This window comes from Poecilia formosa, unplaced genomic scaffold, assembly GCF_000485575.1.
Source record: "Poecilia formosa unplaced genomic scaffold, Poecilia_formosa-5.1.2 Scaffold92, whole genome shotgun sequence".
Lineage (NCBI taxonomy): Eukaryota > Metazoa > Chordata > Actinopteri > Cyprinodontiformes > Poeciliidae > Poecilia > Poecilia formosa.
Window position 1 is genome coordinate 1,617,293 of NW_006800031.1, and position 26,293 is coordinate 1,643,585.

General features: G+C 38.8%; 3 protein-coding genes across 3 annotated transcripts in view; 2 read left to right on the forward strand and 1 right to left on the reverse strand.

Moving 5' to 3' along the window:
• Positions 1 to 1,713: 1,713 nt before the first annotated feature.
• erap1b (endoplasmic reticulum aminopeptidase 1b) lies at positions 1,714 to 10,924 on the reverse strand. Its single transcript, XM_007557871.2, has 19 exons — positions 10,569 to 10,924; positions 9,755 to 10,269; positions 9,502 to 9,640; positions 9,087 to 9,221; positions 8,870 to 8,990; positions 8,520 to 8,674; positions 8,319 to 8,432; positions 8,083 to 8,214; positions 7,197 to 7,328; positions 6,876 to 6,959; positions 6,390 to 6,547; positions 6,159 to 6,238; positions 5,889 to 6,072; positions 5,561 to 5,717; positions 4,091 to 4,275; positions 3,831 to 3,992; positions 3,605 to 3,745; positions 3,227 to 3,308; positions 1,714 to 3,069 (listed from the first exon to the last, which is right to left on the reverse strand). Exons 2-19 carry the CDS (start codon positions 10,237 to 10,239, stop codon positions 2,899 to 2,901), a joined length of 2,817 nt encoding a protein of 938 aa, XP_007557933.1. The 5' UTR covers positions 10,240 to 10,269; positions 10,569 to 10,924; the 3' UTR covers positions 1,714 to 2,898.
• Positions 10,925 to 11,646: 722 nt separating this feature from the next.
• On the forward strand, positions 11,647 to 17,699 carry cenatac (centrosomal AT-AC splicing factor). The gene is made up of 11 exons (XM_007557872.2): positions 11,647 to 11,908; positions 12,341 to 12,507; positions 12,817 to 12,915; positions 12,994 to 13,060; positions 13,304 to 13,366; positions 14,259 to 14,326; positions 14,430 to 14,541; positions 14,648 to 14,678; positions 15,263 to 15,364; positions 15,535 to 15,667; positions 16,787 to 17,699. The coding sequence occupies exons 1-11, from the start codon at positions 11,789 to 11,791 to the stop codon at positions 16,887 to 16,889; spliced, it is 1,065 nt and encodes a 354-aa protein (XP_007557934.1). The 5' UTR covers positions 11,647 to 11,788; the 3' UTR covers positions 16,890 to 17,699.
• Positions 17,700 to 19,801: 2,102 nt separating this feature from the next.
• The window catches only part of atosb (atos homolog b), a 29,733-nt gene continuing 23,241 nt past the window's right edge, over positions 19,802 to 26,293 (forward strand). Inside the window, exon 1 of the mRNA XM_007557874.2 lies at positions 19,802 to 20,183. The gene's annotated coding sequence lies outside the window, so the exon portion shown is untranslated. The remainder of the gene's footprint in view (positions 20,184 to 26,293) is intronic.

Sequence of the window (26,293 nt, forward strand, 5' to 3'; positions counted from 1 at the left end):
GAAATTTAAAGGAACAGTCGAGCTTTTCCAAACTGATAGTTAAAGTAGTTTAGAAAGAGTTCAGGATAACAGTTAGCTTCCCGCCACGCAGTTTGAGTTCTGAGCGCCAACATTTCATGTTCCCTCTGTGTTCACAAAAAGTCATTATCTGACCCGCAAAGACGCAGTTGTTTCATTCTGTATCTCTATGACCTTTAGAAAGCGGACAAAGTTTGAGTTACTTATGGAAATCACACTGGTGCTAAAATAAGCCGGATGTACAAAGCTACAAAGAGAGCCTGAAATTTAGACTTTCTTTAGATGTACAGATGACAGTAACCTGAGCAAATTAAAGTTTAATAATAATAAACAATAATAAATAAATTACTTTATTTATTATTGTAAAGTAAGAATCCAAATCCAAATTCATCTGAAGTAACTGTCCTCCTATCTAAAGTGGCACTGCCATTCAACAAACTGCTGCAAAGTCTTTGCAGTAGCAGAAAACAAGAGTTTTATATTGCTTTGGTGAAATTTGGCCCCTCTCACTTTTGCACATGTTTTCACACTGGAATATTTTTAAAGTAGAAGTGGCCTACTTAAGGTCACAGGGCATCTTCAGTAATTCATTAATTCGTTCTTTCCTTCTTTACATAGAAGTACATTGATTTGCATGAGCCCAGCACACCCAGCAGTGACAGGAATGACATCATCTTTCCCCCGTGTCTGTTTGTTCTCCCCTGAGCTGCAGAGGACATTAAATCATTATGATCAGAGCAGCAGTCCGAAAGAAAAGCAAATCAAAACAGCAGTGAAGAGCGTGAACAAGTGACTGGCATAAAAAAGAAAGCTGTAATGTTTAAAGATTGACCACACAGACCAGTAAAGTGTCCCACAGTGAGGGGAAAAAAACTCCTGCTTGCTGTTTATAGAAGTGCAAGGATGCAAAGGTTGCATCCATGTAACTTTCTGGAAGAGAGCATACAAAGTTTAAGTAATTACTAATAATAAAAGAGCTCTTTGCTCTTCGGCTGCAGGTTAATCATGGTTCATGGCTTCCAATTAGATAAAATAGTTCAGGAAAGGCTGAGCCGTCTCCATAGTTACTTTGCCGTACGCTCAATGTACTTTTTATTGTGGTTTTATATGGAAAACTAAGTGAGGACATGGCTGAGGAGTGAAAGGAAAAAGATGCATGGCTTTCAATTCTTTTACAGAGAAATATAAGATGAGATCAGGTTGTAAAACAATATACCTTACTATCTAAACAATTAAAAGATTGTGCCACAGCTGCAAACCTACTAAGATATGACTACCAACCAAAGTAGACAGGCCAAGTATTGAGGTTGGCCTGTCAAGGCCACGGATTTAAGGCTCATGGTAGCTCTGTGGGGAGAGACACACAGTTCACATGGGAGATCATAATGGAAGAAAATCATTCTTTTTTCAAAAATCTGGCTTAAAGAAATTGTTGAAAGAAGTTCAAAAGAATCCCTTCAGCAGTGACAGACGATTGGAAGATGGATGCTGGTACATTCATGGAGAAACAGAGGAAAAGAGGGACTTGATCCTCAGATAGAGGCTCATCTTCCATGAGGAAGTTTAAGTATACAACAAGGCAATAAAACAGTTTACATCAAACCATATTTGTGTTTGATTGGCATAGTCAAAGTCCAGACTTAAGTCATAATGAATATATGTAAACGAAATTGAAATTAAAAGAGGAGGACAGCGCAAAGGACAACCGAAGATGAAACCAACTTTATTTTTCCCAAATTTCTTTCAATAAACATTTTCTCCACCTGACAAAACAAAATAAGAACATTATGAAGCTGAAGTCACATGAACTTCACAGTCGTTCTTGTAAATGAAAGCATGTCGACAACATATTTGACAACTACTGCCAAGAGGATCTTAACCTATTCCCACTTTAAAAAAAAAAAAAAACTCATAAACTCATTTATTTTCCCCATTGTTTACCGATACACAATAAAAAAAAACCCATAATTGTAGTCTCTCCTAAAAAATCATATACAGTCTTCATCCTTTTCACTTCTCCTTTGTGTTGGGCAGATAGTGAAAAACTATCTGGTAGTAAAATACCTTACAATAATAAAGGATTTGTTGAACAGTGCATTTCTTACAACACATTATTTACAACATGTTGTCACAGTTCTCTGGAAAAATACATCTTCACTCCAAATTTACTTTACAAAAGCACAACTTTACAGCAGTTAAAAACAAATCCCACCCAAAACCTGACGCAAGCTCACACTTATGCACCAAAACACACACTCAAAATCAATTCAGGCAACACAGAGAAGAAATATTCAGGCACGGCGTTTACAGCTCCGGACAGTCAAAGCAAAGTACCTTCAGTTTTTAAGCTATAAACATTTTTTTCTTAAGTATGGTGAAGGTTTCAAGAAACATTTTTCTTCGTCAAAGTAAAGAACTTTATATTTGGTGGGTCTGGAATAAAATGCTACTTGTGCATTTTTTTAGACGTGCTGAAGAGAAGCTTAAAACGAAGTTATTGTTTGCTTTGAGGAAGAAGAAAAACTATCTTAGTATACTTGATTAAACTAATCACATTTTCAAAAATAGAGAATTTTGTCAGCGTTTTAGTACAAAATGTTTAGAGGTCGTTACCGTTATCAGTAACGACATGAAAACATGTCGTGCTCCAATCACAACCGGTTAGTTGTGCACAGGCCGGCTAGCGCCTTTCGTCTACTCCTTAATCTGGATTACTCTTCACAAATCCAGATAAAGGAAAAGCTCCGGTCAGGATCTGTTGATGGAGGTTTGAAGAACCAACCGAGCTCCCTAAAATATCCTAATAAAAAAATCAAATCTGGTTTCACCTCTGGAAGGAGAAACCAGAAGTAAAAACAAACAAAAACCACTTCTGTAGCTCTATAAGTCTTCGTGAGGTGGTTTGTGTTGGTGCTTGTTCAGCCAGGCCTCTAGCAGAGGAAAGTTGGTGTCAGTCCAGCGGATGTTATCCTCAATGGTCTCGTAGGTCTGCTGGATGCATCTCATTTTTGACCCGGTTTCCTCTGTCAGCGAGTCGAAGAAGCTCCGTATCTAAGGGAAAGGAACAGGTCAAAGACTTACAGGAAGTACACATTTCTAAAAATACAAACTTCCCTCTCATTAATAAAAAAAAAGAAAGAAAAAAAAACCTTGACAGACAAAGGTAAATAATTATGTTTCTTAAAAATCAACTGAAATGAATATTTACCTCCTGGAGCATCTCCCTGGTAGAGTATTGGTTGGTCACGCCAAGCACCATGTAGGATACAGAGTTAGAGCCAAGGTCAAACCTGTTTCAGAAGGACAAATATAAGTAGTCATTATCAAAATTTAGAAGGTCGGTTTAAATTAACCAGCAGTAAAAAAAACTGTTAATTAAAATGTAGAAAAATTCAATTATTTTTATACCAACATGACTGTTTAGACAAAAGGTACAAATATACAACAAGAATAAAACAAAGAAAAAAAAATTCAGTCACAAATTCAATCTTATGATAGAGGCAACTACTTATTTCTGGGTTTTTTTATTATTATTATTATTATTATTATTTAAAATCACGAGTAGCGAAGAGTAAAGTGCTCTGACTTCTTGATCATTGTGTGCCAGTTGGCTCGGAGAAAGTCCCAGGCCAGTTTGTAACCATGAGGATTCCTTCCAACAGAGACGACCACATCTGGGAGGTCCTGGGTCTTCATCACCTCTCCTATCAGACTCTGCTCCATCATCCTTCAGACGGAAAACAAGGAAAAGATTTTGAAGAATACTGGGGTAAGTTCTTCTTTTGCTTTAACAAAAATTAACTGCTGCTCACCACTTGAGCTTGTCCTTCAGATAGGTGACGGTCATGGCAGACTTTATGCGGCTCTTGACCGACATCTGCAGAGTAGTGCGGTATTTCTCAAACAGGAAGTCCCACCCCTCTGGTGTTCGTGCTCCAATCACAAACACAGCCATTGTGATGTCAACAGGGAGGCTGTGAGAAGAGGGATGGATTTTACTACTGTAAACATTGTTTGGTAGTGTTCATTCTTCCCCTTCAAATGCTTAATTATTCTGAAGCCGAAGCCTGACCTCATGGTGCCGTCTGAATCCTTCCACTGGTTAAAGAGCTTGGTGGCTTTGGCTACGCAAGGAGGATGATTCCTGACGCAAGCGAACAGCAGCAGGTAACTCCTCAGCACTCGCTCAGACACCGAACCGGAGTCACTCCATTCTTGACGATCAATCAGATCCCGGAAAAGATCCACAATGTAACCCTGAGGCACAACAAGCAGAGTGTGAAATGCCAATGTGCCACGCAGTCTGCTAGGCCGTGTTCACATTGGATTATGACTGACCTATAATCTCCAGGATCACTGCAAATATAGAGAACCTAATATTTGTGTGACAGATTCGCTATTCAGCACCCTGAATTTTCTGCTGCTTTTTTCTACTCCTTTCTAGCCCGTCCAAAACGATGGATGGCCAAGCACATCCATAGCTGCCTGTGTTGGTCAAGGTACCAACACAAATACCTTAACTGCTCTGGGATGTTTTCCTCAAAATCTGCAAAAATTCCCAATATAAAATTGTGGTTTTTGCACCTCGACCGTCAGTTTCAGACTTGCTTTAGGGGAACACATCATCAGTATATTCATCAGTTTATCAGATGCAGTTGAAAGCATTTTGCCTTTGTGTTTTTTTAATGCCGCACACAGCTGAGCAAGCTATTCTGTGCAATAACTTTACCATGGCCACAGCACTGTGTGTTCTCATCTTTACAGGTGCATTCAGGAAGAACTGTGCTTATGAATCCAAAATCTGCGTGTTTTTTTAAAGTCTAAAGTTGCTTTGGTTTTGTTACTATATTCAAAATATATTTTAACAAGCTTGTCTCCAGCAATAGTTTAATTATTTCACAAACCCTATGTGATGTTCCTTGCATTTTCTTCTTCTCTCTATTCATTGTGAATATGATGCCAGAGCATCTTTTTGACATAATGACGGATACATTATGAGCAGCGAGAAACACTAAAAATCCCTCTGTCTCCCAGTGACCGGAATGTATGCACAGTTTGGAGGTGTGTGTACATTTCCCTTGCTTGGAATTCTACTTGACAGGGTGTGACGCACATACCAATCTCGATGTATACGGTCTCTATTGTTTAATTGAGAGTTGTTTCTTCACTTACTGGGTCGTTTAGGTTACAAAACATTAGGTTACTGAGGTCAGTGGTGTCAGAGACCTGGCAGGGGGCCAGCGTGGCCGCTCCTTTAAAGTCTCTGGTGATCAACCCGTGCAGGTGCAGTGGGCCACACGTCATGGATAACAAATCACTGCTGCTATCAGACTCCTTTACATTGAGGAACTCATTCACCTTGGGGTGTGAACTGCATTCTTGGTAGAAAGACCACATGGTTTCTGAGCTGACTTTTAGTGTCATGGTGCAGTCTTAGTCTGGTGCAAACTGGTCCTTAGATACAACGCAACATTTTTGTTTTTTTATTCAAGCCGACACAAAAATACGTTTGGTTCCAGGCATATTATAAAAGTCGTCTTACTTTCATCTGATTTTCCAGAACTGTCATGTCTCTCTTCTCCATCAGTTTGTACAGAGGCACAAGCTCTCCGAAGCCCTGGGTCACAGCCATGATCTGAGTCTCCTTGGAAAGATAAAGGGACAGATCCAGAGCCGTGTCCAGCCTCACCTTCCCAACACTGAAAGATGCACAGGAGAACGAGGTTTATACATCCCCACTGAACTCATATGCAATTGTTTTGTTGTATTTCACCAATAAGTTTATGTTCTTTACCTTAAGTGTATGCATAATTAAAATATTACCAATTTGCATGATTGCAAACACTAAATTGTTCCAAAGTGAGACAGACCTGACCAGCTGGAAGACGTTCTGGATGAGGCTGGCCCGGTCGTTCCCGGAGAGAGCCGTGTGGTTGTACTGCAGCAGTTTGATGATGGAGTTCCAACCCTCACCAGCATAGTGGACCATGTAATAGCCACTCATGTTGACATTAAACTTCACCCAGTCCACTTCCTCTGGCAGGTAGAGCACATCTATGCACATGGCAAGGAGCACAGCCACAGTTTAACTGATGTGAAGTTCTTTGCACATGGATGATGTGTGTAAATTTAAACCTCACCCATCTTTGTCTTGAGAAGGAAACGATGAACCGTGCTGGAAGCACTGGTCATGTACGTTAGTGGAATCTGCCACAGGAATCTGACGCATAACGAAAATGAAAACACGAACCATTAAATAAAGAAGCAGAACTCTGAGGATTTAATACAATATAACGGTGTTAAACCGTGATTTAAAGAAGGAATGTCAGTAATCTGTAATAATGTATATTTATGCGTTTCATGTCTATTACCCTTCAGTGAGCGAGGGATCGTCTGTCCTCAGGAAACGCTCCTGACTGAGTCTGACCTCCCGACCTTTGACCTCTACTGTGACCAGCGGGAAGCCCTCCTGCAGTGTCCAGGTGTCCATGATAGTCTTGACATCAGGCTCGTCATCAGAGTACCACTTCTAAACATGGGCGACCACATATCACATTTACTTCTTATATCTACATTCAAATCAGTGCTTAAAATGTTTATAATAACTGGAATTATGAGAAATTAGGCTTGATGAGAGAGCCAAGTAAATCTATCTGGAATGAAAGTTATTATGAAAAACCAGGTGTTTTCTCAACAAGGTTATCCGACAGAGTAAATGTTTTCGAAATTTTCAGAATGAGAATAAGCATCTGCAATTAAATATTAACCAGTTTGAGGCATTCTGAACATCTTTAGCAGGAAAACCAGTAATGGTGGATTTATTCTGTTGCTCTGCAGAACCAAGCAGCAAAACTCACAGAGGATCCAGACTGGAGTTTGCGTTTAGAGCAGAATTCTGCGTGTTTCAGTCGACCTTCATCCAGAGCATCTGAGCTGCAGACCTGGTGGACATTTAACAGAGAAAAAAGAAAAGACAACGTCAAGATAATGGCAAAAATAAAAAATAAAACATTAAAAAGACATTTCTCAGACTGCATGGACAACGACAACTAATGCTACAGTGTTCAACTCATCCACTGGTTGATGCACAGATTGCCAAATTTTAATGTGGTATTTATAAAGTAACAAAGTTGACTTAGATATTAATTAAAAACAGTCAGGATCTGATTTGAACTCACATCAGTCAGGCTCTCCCACAGGTGGCTGTTCACAGTGTTCTGGTAGCTGTAGCGCTTCAGGTATCGGATGATGCCGATCTCAAATGCTTCAGGACTCAGGAAGTCCCTCAGCATGTTCAGGATACATGCCCCCTGAAAACATACGAGCACAAACACAGTTAGCAAGAAAATGAACCGTTCCATGCGCATAATGTCAAGTTAAGTTATTTTACTTGTCCTTAAATTAGAGATGTATCGACCGAAGTTATGTGGCATATTTCTGATGTCTGGTTTTTGCAATGATTTGATCATCCAGGACATATTTGGATTGCTTTTTAATATTTAGAAGACAACATAATGGAGGGTCATTGATACTTTTTAAAACAAAGACAAATTATTGCGGAGCTGAAATTTGAACTGGCTTTAGCATCTTATGTTTGGTTTTAACATGGTTAGCACAGCTAGCATTACAAAAACAACAGTGTGTAGATTCTAGTGAATGTGGATCCTGAGATTTTCATCATACCTTTTGCCTTTTCCAAGACAAACATAACAGACAAGGGTGGGAACCTCAAAAAGATAAAACAAAGTTACTCTGCAATACTACTTTCAACCTGCATATTCTGAAAGTTTTTTTTTTCACTTGCAGCCTTTATTTTTCTCACACATGTCTTGACACATCGTCGAAAATACCGTTTCCATTTAAAAGAGTCTTCCTTCTTACCTCATTAAAGCATTCACTGATCGGGTAAAAGTTTAGACAGTTAAGTCAACAGACAAGGCTAAATTAGGTTAAAAAAAACCAATCAGCTGATCTGTCCAGATCTACATGAATAAAGTTCTAGCGCCATGTATGATCACAATCCACAATATCTAATGCTTAAATCTTCCAGTATACACCGCTGACCTTGTCATAAGACACATCGTCAAACATCTCCTGGATCTGCGTGGGGTTTTCCACTGGTGTGGAAACTGGATGAGACGAGCTCAGAGAGTCTACCTCCATCGCCTCAAAACACTTGCCCAAGAAGAAGTCATCCTAAGGCAAAGACAGCATGGAGAAAGTTAATTTGAATTAAACTTGAAGAAACAGAGACAGAAGAAGGTAAAAGATACAATAAGTTTTCTAAGTTGGGGTCTCACCACATGAAGCTCTGGGTAGGTGATGTCGAGGGAAATGAACTCCATGAACTTGGCAAAACCCTCATTGAGCCACAAGTCATTCCACCACTCCATTGTCACCAGGTTTCCAAACCACTGGACGAATCGGTGAAAAGGTTAAAACCGAATTCATTCCCCAGTAACCTCTCGAGGAGCAAGAAAAGACTCAAGGTTAACAAGTACCTGATGAGCAAGCTCATGGGCAATGACTTTGGTGATGCCCAGTTTGTCGGAGGCAGAGGACCTGTCAGGGTCAAAGAGAAGGCCAGTCTCTCTGTAGGTGGTCAGACCCCAGTTCTCCATTGCGCCTGACTGGAAGTCCGGGATAGCAGCCAGGTCTGCAGGGAACCACGTAAAGCAGGAATCAAATGTGGAACTGCTGACAAATTGATACTTCATTCTATCTAAAGTAGCTTTAACATTTATAATGATGCTTCCTGGCAGCATGGATACATTCTAAAGACGGATTCATCCTAGAGTCAGCTGACATGCACCAGAGGCCAAATAACAATGTACAATGTGTTTTCACTAACCCTGTTTGGGAAGTGGATATGGGATATCAAAGTAATCATCATAGAAGTCTAACAACTTCACTGCAGCATCCAAAGCAAAGGCGGTCTGATCGATCTTATCTGGTACGGCATAGACAGAGATCTGACGGCAATCAAAGTGAAATAAATTATTAAAAAGCTGTTTATGAGTGTAATAACATATGAAACAACTTGGCCAGCACCATGAGTGAAGTCTCACCTTAACTCCGTGCTTAGTTGTTTTGCTCACAGACAGGAAGTCAGAGACGATGTAGGCCACCAGGTAAGTGCTCATCTTTACGGTCGTGTCGAAGTGATCCTCAAGCAAACCGCCTGGCAACTCCACTGTTTTAACCTGCGAACAGAAAAAAAAATCTGCTTTTATTTTACAGTCGGTCATGTTGCAGACACAAAACTTCATGCATTTTCTTTGCAACCTTTCTAACTTAGTAATACATTTTTAATAAGTAAAAATCTGAAAAGTGTGACATGCATTTGTATTCATCAAAATGAATAAATAAATATATTTTGGTCTTGTCTTTCATTTTGTTTCTTCCTTATGTTGCTTACGGAAAACAGGAAATTAGACTTCTTCAAAAAAAAATTTTAAACAACAATTTTCTTATCATACTCACTTTGGGCATGTTGGAAATGGCAATGTGGCGTGGCTCACGGATGATCCGTATGGTGAAGTTGGCTTTGAAGGCAGGCTCATCAAAACAGGGGAAGGCTCCACGAGCGAAGGTCGCCTCAAACTGCGTAGATGCTATGGCCCTGAGAGATAGAAGGACAACCTTTTTATTTTCAATTTCAGAGTTTTATTCAAAGATTGGGAAGAGCCAACTGGAAGTGTCGGTAATGGATGAAGATCATATTTTGTGACCTTACCGGACCTCCCCGCTGCTCGTACGGTAGCTGCCCTTGTAGAAACCATGAAAGCTGTCAGATAAGTTTGCAGCAAACTCCAGCTGGACCTCATACTTTCTGCCCTTGGTCAGAACTGATTCAGACAGGAGAGCAAGCTGATGGGATTGAGGGTACTCCAGCACCCGTAGAGGCCGGACGCCCTCAGGAGCCAGGAGAACCACGTTGGATATGTGCATTTGCTTGGCATGGAGGACAACGATGCTGGTGTCTTCTTTCACATCCAGACTGATGCGTACCATCCCGGTGAAGTCCAGGGAGGTGAGGTTAGGGTGTATGGCCAAGTCATAGTGCAAGGGACTGATGGTTACGGGAAGCCTCATGCGGTCCCAGGGGAAGGGTTCACCGTTGGCGGCGACAGGAAGCTGTTTGGCTTGATCTTGATTTGGGATTTGAGCTCCGGATGAGGGATGAATAGAAACAAAGAGCACCAGCAGGAGGGGAAACATGGTGGCAAGGACAACAGGAAATCCTTTCACCTAGAATATTATTAAAAAGAGCAAACATGCAGAATTTAGTTTAGATTCATAATTATTTCACAAAGTAAATTACCACAGTTGAGCAGTTTAATCAAATAATTGCAACACAAGCACATTCACGGACAACAGCAGGGAAGACATGAGCACAACAGTTTCGATTTTACAAAAATCTTCATTCATTTATAGACGCCAAACAACTAGAAGAATACATATTTCACATAAAGCAAAAACCTGTATGATCTTACAGCTCCAATACTGATCTTTATTAAATTTAAAAATGTAACATTCTTCCACCTTACCGTTTCGCCTTCTCCTCGCAGTTTGTCAAGAGTGAAAGTGAAACAAAAGCTGGAGGAGGAATTATACGCAGGGCAGGAAACGGAGGAGAGCTGTCAGCAGTTAGTTCCGTGTCACAAACTGAGAAGCATCCTCGGTTTTTAAAATGTAATGCTTTCCCACCTCTGTAATTCAAACCAACACAGCCCAGAAGCTGCGGGGCATGACAACAACCCGTCTGGTTTTATCCCAATAAAACCTTCACAGTAAATAAATTTGGGCTAAAACTTACTGAATCATTGCATTAAAGTCCCTAAAGGTACCAAAGGAAACACGAGCATAATTTTCACAGGGACACTCTGGGAAAGGACCAGGAAGTCCAACGTATCTGTGACTAAACTAATTCAGACCACCAGAGGGGGACATTGCTTAATTTTAAAAGGAGTCAAGAGGCGCAAATTTCTATTGCCAGAAAAAAAATGTACAGATAAGTGAAAACTAAAAAGTATCTTACACCTTGAAACCATTTAAACAAGCAAACCTAAACATGACTAAAGACATTTGATATTCAGTGGGATGAGGAAACTTGTATTAATTCATTATATAATTTAGCAGGACTCCAAATCAGTCAGTCTCTTAAATAAGACAATGCACCAAATTGAATATTTTTCTAGTAGGAGAAAACAAGTCCATTACTTATTTCTACAGGAGACATTTTAGGAGACATGGCAGGCTGTACAATGTTCTAAAACTTGCAGACCATAGAGTTGATAATAAAATAATAAAATGAACGTCATGAAACAATATTTTATCATCTCAGAATAATTGATGCATAATGAACTAAATAAAAAGAAAGAAAAAGCAACTCTTGCGAGTGGATTTAAATCAAGGATTATGTTTACAATGTGTTACTAGAGTATTAGGTTTATGAGGAATGCATGGGTTGTCTCATTAAAATCCCTAAATACTCTAAAAATACCCCTTTTAAAATAAAACTTAAGACTATTGTTTAGAAAATACTTCATTGCAAACTGTCCTGAGTCACCAATGAAATGTAGTTTACAAAAGTCCAGCAGGTGGCAGTAAATTTACATGTGAGGTGGTTTGCCAACCGTCAACAACAAACGAAGAAGACGTCAACCGGAGGCTATTCCGAGAGGGTCAATATGAAATAAAACAATACATTTAGGAGGTTTTTGACTTTAACTTTCAATAATTGCTGGGATTATTACACAGGGACTAAATGGGTGCATATTATTGCGCCATATGTAATCAGACAACATTCTGCGGGAAGAAGAAACACATCTTTGGAAAAAATCACCAAAGCAGACTCAGGGTCGTTCTACTTAAATTTACTGAAAAGGTGAGGCGCTTAAATTAGCACAGTTTGTGCAAAAATGTTGTTTGCAACGTGTTGTGTGTTTTTATATCCTTTTGCATCACCGAATACTACAATAACAATGCTATGACATGCCAGAGCAGTTGCTAATGACGTTAGCTGCTAACTGTGGGATTGTTTATTATCTTTCCGCCGTTTCTCCCCTACTTCTGCGACAAGTTCCAGCTATTATTTAACAGTCGTCCCCAAATAAACTATATAATTAGTAATGGAGCTACATCCACTCCTATCTTTAAGACTGGGTTCATGTCAATAATCCATTACTGTTAATTTGGATGATTATAGCTTGCAGTTATTTCTGAACCCCAGATCTGTTAACAGAAATAAGTGTTGTGTTTTGACAGTCATCTGAATTTCCTTCTGTTCCATGACTGTCCCATGATGGCTGTCTGTCAGGTCAAAGAAGCTCGACGAACCCTAAAAAAACCCCAAGTGGAAAAGTTTGACTGCACTCAGCACAAGCAGAAGTTCTGGTGCCACTGCTGTGGTCTTGAAGTTGAACGGAACGTCACAGATGACAACATGACAGTGATGTATGGAGGCTTATTGGAGCACATGGCCACGTACGTCTTTTATGGTTAACTTTTGTATTTAAATTCATTTGTTCTTTTCGTCTGGCTTTTCCACAGATTGTCTCATTTATAGAGGAGCAAGTAGATTTTTAATCTGCCCAAATATTTAAGCATTTTTACCATTTTGAAGTTTATAACGGAGAGAACGAACATTTAAAATGCGTGCAGAGGACTTAATAAACTTCTTTCAAACGTAGAAATCGGGCTATATGTAATTTTAAACTGTAACTTGATCTGGGGATGACAAATCGTTAAGTCGAAAAACTGGGTATTGAAAATCTCAAATACTTTTCATTCCAGACGAGAACACAGAACCAGTACTTATAAGTTTTGGTGGGACAACAAGGCTGACCCCAAGCTTAGAGACAGAGTCCTAATCACAGAGGAAGAAACTGAAAGGTAAGACAACAAGTTTGTATGAAAGAAATATAGATTTAAAATCAGTTAAAATCAATGACATTGTTTGGTTCTTTCTAGGTTTAAGACTGAAGTGGCAAAAGTTTTGGAGTCCTTTGTGGAAAAGGAAGACGAGTATATTAAGCAGGTAATGAAAAAACATTTTGAGTTGTACTTTTGTTATTCTTCTTGAGATGAAACCAAAAACCATCAGCCGTGTGCTTACATAATTTCATTTGCACACTTTCTTTTTAAATTGATCTTTCTTGAATTAATTTATGCTCTAGAGTTATTTCAGACTGGACTATGTTCATAGGCAATGAGGCGTGACAGCGTGCAGTGAATGCTAACGAACGGTATTGTTTTCCTGCTTATCTTTCCATGACTGCAGCAAGCTGATGTTATCCGGGCCCAGGAAAAGCACCGCCAGGAGGTCTTCCAGTGTCTTTTAGAGGTTTGTTTTCCAAAGATGCAGTGGCAGTATCCATCACTGTGGCCTTGGCTGGTATTTTTCTATGTAGATCCCTTTATTTTCCAGTTTAATGCTTAGTCATCACAAGAGGTAAGCAACATTCACCCAGCTTTTATGAGATTGGGTTGCACAGATTTAACTAATTAGGATTTGAACTTATGCAAGTTGTAATAAAGTAAAAGCTATTTGGAAATTCAAGCCGAGAGGTGTAATGACGTTGCAGGGTAACTTGCCAAGTGATCGACATGAGTTGGAAAGAAATGTTGAGTGGAACTTGCAGGATAAAAAAAAAAGATTAAAAACAATGTTTGTAGCAAAATTGGTTATGAATTTTAACAGTTTCAAGGCAAAATGTAGTAAATAAATTTAAATAAATGGGTCTAGTGTTTTATTTAATAACTTGACTATATATTTTAATCTATCTGAACAAATGCATGAAATAATTGTAAAGTTTGTTTAAATATTTAAAGCAGCTTCAAAGATATTCCCCCTAAAAATCACTCATCATTTCTCATCAATCTTTGCCCAAATATTTTTAATAACTACTAAACTTTCTTCAGCGTACCTTCTACCACTTTTCATCACACATGCAAAAAGCCGTGTTTTAATTATTTTTCCTCTTTTTTTTTTTATTCAACCTTTTTCACCTTGTTCCATATTTTATGTTTGGGTTGCATTTTATTTTTCTTTTACATTGTTTTCACCCTTTGTCAGTTAACTATAATTGTAGACATAAAGAAGGTATTAGTCGATGGTTTATTCAAATATTTGTGGCCCAAAATTGTTTAATGATAACAGAAAACTGAAGTTAAGCATTATTAGACGTAAGATATCCTCTGTGAACCCATGTTGGCTTTTCCTGAATCAATATCAGCCCAATGAAGAGCGGGAATCATCAAATGGACCCAGCAGCACCGATCCATCCGTGGAGGTTTCTGTCAGGTAACGCTGCGTCGACATAAAACAATAAAGCATTTTATGTTGTCATTGATTTCACTTTGAGTGATGTCTCTGTTTGGGGCTCATCGTCTTGTCTGGGAACCAGTTCTCAGTTTCAGTCTCAAGTGTCGGCGCAGCAGGTTGGGAGCAGGTTTGACCCGATTATTGAGGCGCCCTGGACTCTTGCAGGACACAGCCTGACTTTTATTGGTTATCAGGTAAACTCCCAGCTTTTTTATGAAACTTTGAATGCTTATATGTTTGTATTATTTTTTCACTAATTTGATGCACTTCAATAGACAGTCTTTTTTTTCTCTTTTGCAGGATTCATCAAGCAGTGGGAATGTGCACACAGGTAACATCTTGTTAATTATTTTGTTATTCATTTTTCTTTTGTTGACTTCACAGTGGCTGACTTCCGAGATCTGTCTCCACACAATGCAGTCAAGCACAATTTTGGAAGAATGGATATATTGACCTTATGTCTGACCACAATTTACTTGATTTTCCCTCATCAACAGAAAAATGATCCCAAACAAAGCAGGACAGCTATAGCAATGTGGCGGAAAAGAGTTGGTGTTGAAATGTTTCAACATGAATGAAATTCTGCAACAGAGCTGTGTATCTACAAGTTCCTGTAAACCTCATTAATCTGAAGCAATGTTGTGACAAAAAGTGACTCAACATTCCTGCACAGAGGCTGATTAACCCATACAAAAATGGCAGCTTTAAATTGGGCGGGCGCACAAGCTTTTGAATCATTGATTTTCATTTTTTTCCCCCCATGCCTGCATTGTCAGTGAGAAAAAACATTATTTTTGTCTTGACTGTGTGTTCTGACTTATCTATTTTTAATTTAATGTTTTGCTCTTCTCACATGGTGTGTTGTTTCTCCAGTAGGTTTGAGTTTAGCTCAGCATTGCGTTGTGTGTGTTGCAGGAGCCGTTCCACCTTGGCTCCAAGATGATCCACTAGAGGGGCCGTCTGGAGCAGCGGCACAGGCTGAGATCGGCCCGTCACTCCAGGAGTTCCTCAAGCAAAGTATTAGCCGTGTTATGATTTAGCACTTGCACTGTTTGCTATACAAAGACCAACTAGTCATTAATTTAGATTTATGAGCTACTTTTGTTCTCTAGAAAGTCCTGAAGTTTGCATCGTCTAAATGTAAACTTTTAGATAATGTTTGCATTGCTCCTCTGTCTTTTTTCCAGAGGAGCAAGAGAAACTAAGGAAGCTTCCTCCGAACAGAGTGGGAGCCAACTTTGATCACAGCTCTCATACAGACGCCAACTGGCTTCCCTCTTTTGGTAGAGTGTGGAACAGTGGCCGGCGCTGGCAGTCCAGGTAAGATCCACAATGGGAAAAGAATTGCCACTTCTGAAGAACATTGGAGATATTTTGGGGGAAAATAAGAAACCATTTGGCAAGGCTGTATTAGTTATAGGTAAGAAAATTTAGTTCCTTCAATTGGAGGTCCAGACAGTTGTCACAATGGACAACTGAAAGCAGTACAGTTATGTTCATAATAACAGCAGTGTGTTTGAAAAGGTGAGTAAACCTTTAAATTCTTCAGATAAATTGTATTTTAATGAACACAAATGCATTGGGGACACTGCACATTCTATTTCAAAGCAAAAAAGTGGAAAATGTAATTGAATATTACAATATTTTAAAGGAAGTGAAGAAATACAATGTTAAAAAAAAGTAGCAGTTTGACATCTTTTTTTATAAACTCAAAAATAAACTACATAAACTACGAAATACTGGAAGATTAATCTTTCCTGAGAATCATGAATTAATATTTAGTTGCATAAACACGGTTTCTGATAACTGCTTCACATCCGTGGTACATGGAGTCAACCATGTTTTTACAAGTGGATGGTGTGTAGCTGGTGAGTCCTTTGCTGTCATCAGTGGTCATATGGTCCTTCATAAATAAGCACAGACTGTTGTGTTTTGTAATATGCTCATGTGGTGAGTGTGTTACAGCATTGCTTAGTGCCACAATTGTGATTAAAACAAATAATTATTTATTTTCTTTAATTTCTGTTCATTTGGTATGTAATAATCAATTATCATTTTACATTAAGCTGCGGTTCTAATGGTTCATTTGTTAGTTTTCACGTTCAAGCGCTGAAGATGTCATATTTCTCATTTACATTCCACCCATGACGTTTGATGTCAGTGTGATTTAATACAAGCCGCCTCTAAGCTCTGTGAGATGGATACATATGCAACATGTTTTTAAATGGATAATGAGGAACCCTGCATTCGGTTTTTTCTGCAACAGCTTAATGTTTTATTACTTTACCTAAATCAACTGACAAAGATACTGAAATCCTGATTCTTGCAGTCTAAGGAAAAGTTCAAATTTACATAGTCTAATCCAGTCACACTTTGTCTCAGCTTAAGCAACCTTCAAGTCCACACTGTTATGAATTTATTATTTCTTGTCCCCAACAGACACCAATTCAGACAAGAGGAGGGGCAGAAGAATAAACAGAAGAGGAAGCGGGAACATGGCACAGGCGGATCAAAAAAAACAAAACCAGCCGCCCAGTTCTGACATTTAAAACTTGATTCCATGCATTAGTACGGTACTAAAGTTTGGAATGATGTTGTTTTTATGTGTTAAGTTGGTTTTTATGCAGAATTTTTGTGAAGCTTTCTTGCAGCGTTGAAACCAATAAAACACCCCACTTTTAATAAGGACATGCACCGACTTGCGCTGTGTAGTTATAATTTACATAATGAAAAGCCTGAGGAAGGGTAATTTTGTTAGTAAGCCACATTTGAAATTGCATTTTATGTTAACAGAAGTTGTGTCTCATGCTTTGCTAGGCTCTTGCTTTGCCCTACAGTTAACAGAAAACATCGTTTTAAGGTATTTTTATTCCAGCAGGGGGCGTGAACAATCCAAATGACACTACATGTTAAAAAGTTAACAAGATATCAGTCCTGTTTTTTATTAAGAATGCAGCTTTACCTTTTTTTAGCATATGTTTTCTATTTGGCCAGGCTGTAACCCTATAAATGATGAGCTTTCACCCCCGTTTTCAGATCATGTTACAGACAGAATTACGAGAAAAGTGGAGCAAAGGCAAATGGGGTCACTTGTAGATGAATGACTGCTTTTGAATATGCAGCATGTGGTGTTCCACTTCCCTATGCTAAAAAAAAATAGCATGCAGCCTTTTAAAGTCACCTTAACTTGTCAAGAAGGAAGTTGGTTTTGTGTCAGTAAAGTAAAAACACATTTCCAAATGTAAAAAAGACAAATTAAAAGAAATCATATTGGGCTTGTAGGATTTTTGTAAGCATATGGTTTATACATGTAGTCTGATTTTCTGACTAGAAATAAAAGTTATTTTATCACAGTGACATTTCAAATGTGGTCCCACTTCAAGCTTGAGTATTCTACTGGGTTATTTGGAGCAGGAGGGCTCTATTCAGTAGTTTGTTTCTTGAACTGCGCTCTTCTGGTCAGAGACCTCAGAAGTTATTCATGTTTTCAGGCCTTGTCTTTTCAGAACTTCTCTTTGAGCTTCTCTTGACCTTCTCATATTCTTTTGTTATGTTGCTGCTGCTTTGCAGCGCTACGTCTCTCACAACTGCCCTCTTTTCTACTTTGTCCTCAACCACAATGTCCAATGGGTGAGCCATTAGCTGTTAGTGTAGATTTGGACCTCAGGGATCTGACCTTTATCATTCAATGCTAATCTAGATGGTATATCCCACTTTGACTGCATTTGACACAGTTACACCTGTTCAATTCTGTTACCAAGAATTGCAACTCAATACATTTAAGCAGGAAAATGTGATAAAGATGACTTACTGAATTTACAACCGACCATCATTAAATTTTATATCCATAGAAATAGCTGACTTTGTATGTCAGGGTTGTTAGTGTCAGATGGGCTGGTCTAAGTATTTCAGAAAATGCAGATTTCCTGAGATTGCGCCATCCTACCTTGTATCATCATCTCAGACTGGCAGTGGTGTGGTAATAGTGTGGCAAATGTTTTCTTGGCACACTTTGAAGCCTTTTAATATCAATCAGATGTAGTCTAAACATCACAGTCAACCAAGGTTTGTTGCAAACCATACCAAAACCCTTCATAAACACAGTGCATCTATCTTTAATTGGTACCTCCAGCCAGCTAATCTGACACGTTAAAGTGCTAAAATTTTGAACTAATTTGTTAAGAACAGTGAGTTCACCGTAATCCAGTGGCCTACACAGTTACCAGACCGGAAATGCTCAGATGATTCTGCGGTCTTTGGGTGGTTCAGAGATGAGTATAAATACATATGTGTACCTGGAAAACAGTTTGGACTGGAGATGCAACAGTAAAGCTGTCTACAAGAAGGAACAGAGCAGAGTTTACTTCTTGAGGAAGCTGAAGAATTCTAGTATTTGCAGTAAAATGCAGCATATTGTCTCATGAGTATCAACAGACGCTGCTTTAGACTCACTGTGTTACAGACAGCTACAGGAGTTCCTTCCTGTGGGCACACAGCTGTCGGCATCTACAGTTGTTTGAAGAAAGTTGTGAGGAGTTACAACATTTAAATTCCCTCTAAACATAATAAAGTATTTTATTATAGAGCACCTTTAGGTTTTGGCGAATGTACAACTGAAAAACATGCTAGGAATATTTGGGACACCTTCCTGAATCTGTGTCACCAATAGCTAAGGCAGTTATGAAAACAAAATGGAGTCTAACATGATACCAGCAAGATATACTTAAAAAGTCGTCATGTCTGGTTGAGCTACTTGGCAGCTGTAGCCAGGCATTTGACACCAGGTTGTTTGTAAATAATGGCAATAAAAAACTAGGAATTAAAACAATGAGCTTGTCAAAAGTTTAACGAGACAGATGAATGAATGGATTTAGAGCATATTTCACTTCGTGCTTACAGGCCTTTCTCTTTTATCTTTTCCTTCACATGGCAGAAGAAAATAAAGCCCCAGTGTGCTAACATGGGCGTGGAATCACTGCAGCTGCAAGGCACTATAGGGATACATGTAGCGGATCTATTCTTAGCTCTGTGAAAACATGGCTCTCCCTAATTCAGTACAAATGGGAGGAAAAGAAGGGGATTACCACTCAGTCTGATACAGTAAACGGTCACTGTCAGTGTGGCTGTAAGATAGTTGTACGTTTCAGCCACGTTTCGTTGCCGATTAACTGTCTTGTCCTTCCTTATATGCAGTAGGTAAATGTTAAATATCAAAGAATTTAGTGTGTATCGAGGGTTCAGCACAAAAGCCCTCCTGGCTTTAAAGACTGGGAGGGGAGAAAAGCACGTGTAGTGGGTGGAGGTTTAACTAATCCACAAACCAATAAAAGAGCAGTATTTTTGAATAAATCTGCATGTTTTAAAAAAATTGGTAGTGGTGGAATGTTGATTGGGTAAAAGGACCACAAGCAGCCAATCGGATAAATGGCAAAAGCCCAGCTGGCCGGTAAGTCCCGCCTTCCGCGTAGTTGTCAGCGAACCCCGGAAATGTACCTTAAAGCGACAGGAGAAATTTCAGGCTAAGGTTACAACAAGGAAAACAGCTGCGAATACACACACAAAACAAGAAGACACAGATGTAGAGGAATGGACGTAGCTTCGTAAAGCAGCAAGCGACTTGTGTGAGAGGACGAGACTGAATGTATTCGAGTATTTTGAGCCGTCACCTCCGCTGCTCAGACGGCTAACTTCTGGCTTCGATTTTCAAGTGGCAACGTTGACGCTGCAGCCAGCAGGGCAGAGATAACAAAAAGGCCAAACTCCGAGACGACAGGAATGCGTCAGTCTTGACTGTCTGGGCTGTGTTTCGTTTCCTGCGTCCACCTTTATTTGAGAGGTTTGTAACCCCAGAATCATCATCATCATCTTCTTCTTTTTTTTTGGTAGCCATTTATAACTGCATTATATGGAGCTTTTCGAGTGTCTGTTGGGAAATAAGACAAAAGCTTTCTGTTTTTAACTTGTAATATAGCTCGTTCCGGCTGAAATTCTTCCCCTGTTTATCATTCAGGTTGTGACAGACATCATTCTTAAGAATCAGGTGAAAGAATGACTGGCATCCAGTCAGAGACAGCTGATAACCTAAGAGTAGTTTGCAGGATTAAGAAAGGGGGCGTTCCCCTGCTTTGTCTGTTTTCTCTGCACTTTTTTTTTATTCGTCCGCATGCACCCTGTGCTGCTATTGATAAAGAAGTGTTCATCAAAATGTCATTATCATTCTCTTGAGTTGTGCATCTGTCATGGGAACGCTCGTGTTGATGCATATGCTTTATTTTAATCTTTATACACTCTTGGGTTGTGCATGTGGAGACTAAACAAATAGGGAAATATCAACAAGCCATGCAAAATAACTGTAAGAAAATGGCTCGTGCTAAGCAAGGGAGTTGATGATGATGATGATGATGAATGTAAAGCGTGCAGGTGACTAGCACAGCAGTGGGTGTATTGTTCCCTTTGATTGCACTTGGGAGCTGTGTTGCATCATGCACTGCACAGGCTACTGATGCTGGCCTTGTAGCATTGTTTCTAAAAAAAATCATTTGCTAGCCTTTTATTGCATTATTGTAGGTCTTATTGCCAATGCACTGTCTCTATTTATACTGATAAGCATGGGTGGATGGCACTTACTTGCACATTATGCACACATGCTTGCAGACACACACTGCCTCACCTTTATTGCACACGTGCATGTGGGAATCCTGCAGCTGCCTCACATTCATCCAACCTTAGAGCTATTCATATTTCACACGCATATTAACATAGTGTACACATCCACATTGCAGCAGCAAAGTCCACGCTTTGCACTAAGAGCCCACCCCCACCTCATTCTCCCTCTCTCTGTCTGGGAGAAAGCAGTGGGCTTTGTCCTCAGCTGAGCGTGACGTCATGCAGATATTTGCTGTAACCAACCCTGAAGGCATTGTACATGTTGTTCAGCAGGCCTGGGCCTGGGCTTGTCCTGTGCAAAAACACACACCCAGGAAAGAAACCATAATTGATTCTTGGACAATGTTGCAGGTGAAGATAGTGGAATTTTAAAAATGCAGTCATTTTACAGCGGTAGAAAGGACAGCAAGATCAGTCACTGTAAGGGTGATTGTGGGACTCTGTTGGATGAAAAGACAGCAAAAACTGCTGTGTTTGTGTACTTTAATGTTCAGCCTGAAGGAGCTGAATTATATGCTTTTATACAAACAAACCAGTGAAGAACATTGGATTATGCAAGATACTGTTCATGAGGGACCCACTGTGTGCCTTTTCATCTTCATATATGGAACCACCAGTGTCTAGTTAGGCTGTTTAGAGGATTAATGCAATATGATTAGCATGGAACTTACTTGAGGCTAGTAGCAATAAAAACTGAGTGTTTTCCTTGATTCTACCTAAACACAACAACAGCCTGCTGATGCATTATGTACCTTGCCTGCAGCTCAGTTACAGTTTCCACTTTTATTGATGGGGAGGTCAACTGATAATCTGAGACACTTTAGGGACACCATTCATCTTGTCATTTGTGTGTTCACCCTGTCTTTCAGCAAACAGAGTTCACCTCATGCATAGCGGTGTTCTGATTGCATGGTTACAGTTCATGGCTGTGGTGTTCTTTTTCCTAACTGGTGGTGCTTTGTGAAGTGGTGGATACTAAACGCTTTGAGCTGATGAGTGCTTGTCGTCAGCCCTCCAATGAATGTCTACAGGATTTTATGTCAGAGATTACAGATGATTATGTTGGTTAGATCCAATACTCGGCACGGCTCTGGGGCTATATTGATCTCTAATACTGAACGTGTGGCTGCATCTGAATGCTGCTATTATAGAATCAAAATTACTTTTGTCAGATTTGACTAAAATGATTATTTTAAAGGTACAAGAAATGGAAGAGGAAAAAATATGGTTTATTTATTCTTCTAAATTTGGATAGACAAATTTAGAGGAGTAAATAGCATCCTGACCTGTTTTTTGACATCCAAGTAAACATATGAATAAGCAGACATTCATCCATGGAAATACATAAACTACAAAATTAAAGCCAAGTCTTTTCTCTCCGTGTTTTTAAAAAGAAAACTGTACATTTATGTTGAGTACTAAGGTACTCAACATAAAGTACATCATAAAATGGCAATATTCTTTCCTTAGGCATCTAAGAGATATAACAGGTTTAGATTAAATAGCTCAATGAAAATGCACATTATAGTTTAGTTTCCTTAACTGAACTTATCTGTTTTAATATTTTAAATAAACTGGTACATGTGAAACTTTAATCATTGCAAACCGTGTGTATGGTTAGCTTAATGTTTTCTCTGGCTTATTATTAAATCTCTGGCAGCTTATTTAAAAGCACAACACGTCCTCCAAACCAGCAGTTTTCCTAAATCTGTGTTTTATTGAATTTTGTATATAACAAGGAGCTGGAAACGCTCTAAAGATGTTTAAATTAAAGACGTGTCATCGGTGTGTCCCTGTGTTTTTGAATCTACGTATTGAAAGAATATTCATAGTCAGACATTCATACATGTAATGTTATTTATCCACCATTTTCTTTACAACATATGTTAAGTATTACAGATGTTTTAATTTCAGATTTCCAAGGCAGCTCAGACATTAAATCCTCATCAGTTGCCCTCATCATGTTTAATCAGTGTTTTCCTGTGCTGCTTTTTATTGATCTCGTTTGATCTAAAGATACTTGTTCACTGTTAGATTCTTGGACCAAAGTCAGTGATTGAAGATCTTTACTATGGGAGAAAAATACGTTAATGTTGTACATTTGGCTGATTATATTTCTACTAAACAAATTAGACTGAAACTATTCCAGTCTATGCAACACGAATACATCAGCTTCCACTGTTTAACAGGAGATTTTCTTTTTCATCTTTTATGCTCTTCATCTCAGCTCAGTCTCCAGTGGCTATAGATGCCTTTTTTTATTAAATGGACCTAAATCTCAGCTGACATTAAGAGGAGATGGCAAGATGACTGCATCACTTGCTGAATTAATCAGCATGGTCTGACATTACAGCCTGAGAAACAAAGGTCTATGATATCCAGCTACTAGTGGGTGTCTTCTTAAACTAGTAGAACTTGGGCATGTTGTTCTGCAAAGTTGAAAAGCTTTTTCTGAAACATGCAAAAAAGGTTCATGGTATGCAATTTTACAGAAAAAATATCCATATTCGATTATATTCACTTTTTATATTCTCATAACGACTTCTGTAATAATTTTTTTTTTACTTTCCAAAGAAAGAAACAACTTGACTGTATTCGTGTTTCTGGATCTCCAGCTTTGCAATCCCAAAGTCTCGTTTAAGAACAGTAGCTGGGATGTTGCTTGTGGCCCAAAAAACACATTTTATATCTGCTTTAAAGCTGTGGCATCAAGACTCTGGGTTGTCGGTACTGTTGTTGTATTTAAGAAGCAGTTAAATACTTTACTTTTTAAGCAGACATTTAGTTTGACATTGGTTTTATTTATTTTGTTGTTAGTTTGCCTTTAATATTTTGTATTTGATATGCATTGTAAGGCACCGTAAGATTCCATAATATATTGTATGGTAATACAGTTTATTCTTGAAGATTTTATTTACTTGATCAAATCTTACAAATGTTGTGCCATGTTAAGTTAATAGCCTTTCATTTTTTGCCCTTAAGCCACTTAATAAAACAGACTGATGGTATCTTGCTACGAAATGTTAAAGGTCAATCTAATTGTGGGATAATCATGCTCTACCAAAACCCCTGTCTGGTTGTTATTCACAGCTTTTACTCAAAAGTGACAAGCAGTGAAACTGCAGTTTCTTAGAAAATATAACTAGAAAATGGTTATTCACTTTCCTGGCTAATTATTAATCATAAAATATTAAGATTCACAGTTTCAGCAGACTTAGGTGGTGGTGATAATTCTAATTTGAAATCTACTGCAATGTCAATTATAATAATGTTTTCAGGTCTTCAGTTTATTATGATGGGTTAGGGAGATCTGTGGTTCAGTGTTTAGTGTGGAAGCATTTTGTGAAGGTTTTCTCACGCTATTCCTAACTGCCCATTTGTGTGTTTGAGCCACCACATAGAAGATCCTGTGGTCAGTCGTTTTGGTAATCTTTTCTCTTTTCGTTTGAGTTAACTCATTACTGCATAGCCTGTGTTCCCTCTTCATTGCAAGATAAACTCATAAGTTTCAGTCTTTCAACTTGTTTCCTTTTGTTTGTGTCTCTGAAGTAAAATTACCTCTAGTCAATCTTTTGTCATTGTATTTTACATTATGCTCACAGTTTTAGTGGATATAAACTTATAGGTTGTTTTTTTAGGTCCCATTGAAGAACACATGTGAATGTGGTGCGTTGCTTTCTGTAGAGCCTTTTATATTTTTAAATAGCTTCTCTATTTGTGCCAGAATTAATGAGTAGTTATTGGTAGGTACAAGTCTGTATTATGTAGGTCAGCAGAGAGCTCATCATACTAAGACTTGTTCACTCTCAGCCTCTTTCCTGTCACCGTTTTGCTCTCTATATATGTTGACTTGTTTCTTCTATGTTGTCACATGCTTCATTTTTCAGTATTCTGCTTCTCACTGTGGCAAACATTAGCTTAATAGAAAAGCTTGACTCTTGGCATAAATAACTTATTACTCCATGTATTTTAAATAAAAAACACATTTGTGACCGTAAAGTAAGAGAAGTGAAACTGTGTGCACAAATGTTTGCAGTGTAACTGCAGTTCGACTGCAACTGTCTGTGGAGACTTTGCTGCCAGATCAAACACTGATATTTTTAACCAAAACACACAGCAAGAGCTGGAAGAAGCACTTATGGTGGCTGACATAGTGTTCCATTTCTGTACCTCTGATTCTGTAATTTCGATCTGAGCATGATGTCCGATCCAACTAAGCTATGATTCAAGGACAAAAACTAATTGGATTTGCAGATTAACATGGCGAGGTTAACTACTGTTAGGAATACAAGCTATTCCCAAAACATTTCTCTGAATTTTTGTATTGGGGACTTCTGCAGCAACATGTTCACTAAATAAGGTTGTACAGGGAACCACCCACCTATTCGCGGTTCAGTAATTGAAGATTCACCTACTTGTGGATTTTTCTGTGGGACATAGCTCCATATTTCATAGAGCATATCCAAAATATTCAAAGAAAAACGCAGATGGAAATGGAGATACCTAGGCACAATGCTGCTTGGCATGCCGTTGACTGTCATTGGAAAGCAGTCAAGGAACGCCATTCATTTTCCTTGCTGCTGATTGGCTCTACCCCCAAGAGCAGAATTAAGGAAGACAGTTGATGTTAGATCCTGCAGTATTTCAGAGACAGTTTCCACTATATGTATCATGCTAGAGTATATTCAGTGTTTTGACTATTAAAATAGACATTTTCAAATAGTCATTTTCAGATGGGGTCACTAAGCCCTGTGAATAAAAAGATCTCCACGGTATTTCTCTCTCGTCATTTGCATGCTAATTACTGCACTACATCAATGTGTGTTGCGTTGTAAAGGCTGTTGTGTGTATGTGACTCGTTTCCCCACTGTGTGTCATCAGAGACGGGAAACTGCTTTGTTGTTCTGCTGTTGTTTAAGATGTGACGTAAGGTCCAGGGGACATGTAGACAACTATTTAGGGGTGAAGAAGAAAGTAGCGGAATGTGTGGCAACGGTGTGAGGGAATTGTAGGCATCACAGGTGCAGACAGGTGTGAGTCAAACAAATTCAGTGCAATTTTGGTTTCCACAATCCTATCTTGTTGTCTCTACAGTATCTATTTTAGTGTACAAGCCTCATGACGTTATATTGTTTACCACCAAAGTGAACAATAGCGTTGAGTAGTAGCTCAATACCAGCTTCACATTTAAAACTGTTGGTTTCTTGTGAGGCTTCCTGCATTAAAGTCTTTAGCTCTTTATTCACAGTAGCTCCATATCCATTTTGAGTTTGGTATTTG

What these genes read in the sequence shown, in the direction of transcription:
- erap1b (XM_007557871.2), bottom strand. Translation starts at nt 10,239, where the DNA reads ATGTTTCCCCTCCTGCTGGTGCTCTTTGTTTCTATTCATCCCTCATCC. An exon ending in TGTGGGAGAGCCTGACTGAT is followed by an intron (nt 6,960 to 7,196) that starts GTGAGTTCAAAT and finishes AATGTCCACCAG; the next exon opens with GTCTGCAGCTCAGATGCTCT. An exon ending in GATTCAGACGGCACCATGAG is followed by an intron (nt 3,993 to 4,090) that starts GTCAGGCTTCGG and finishes CTCTTCTCACAG; the next exon opens with CCTCCCTGTTGACATCACAA.
- cenatac (XM_007557872.2), top strand. Translation starts at nt 11,789, where the DNA reads ATGGGTGCATATTATTGCGCCATATGTAATCAGACAACATTCTGCGGG. An exon ending in TTATTGGAGCACATGGCCAC is followed by an intron (nt 12,508 to 12,816) that starts GTACGTCTTTTA and finishes TTTTCATTCCAG; the next exon opens with ACGAGAACACAGAACCAGTA. An exon ending in TGACTTTTATTGGTTATCAG is followed by an intron (nt 14,542 to 14,647) that starts GTAAACTCCCAG and finishes TCTCTTTTGCAG; the next exon opens with GATTCATCAAGCAGTGGGAA.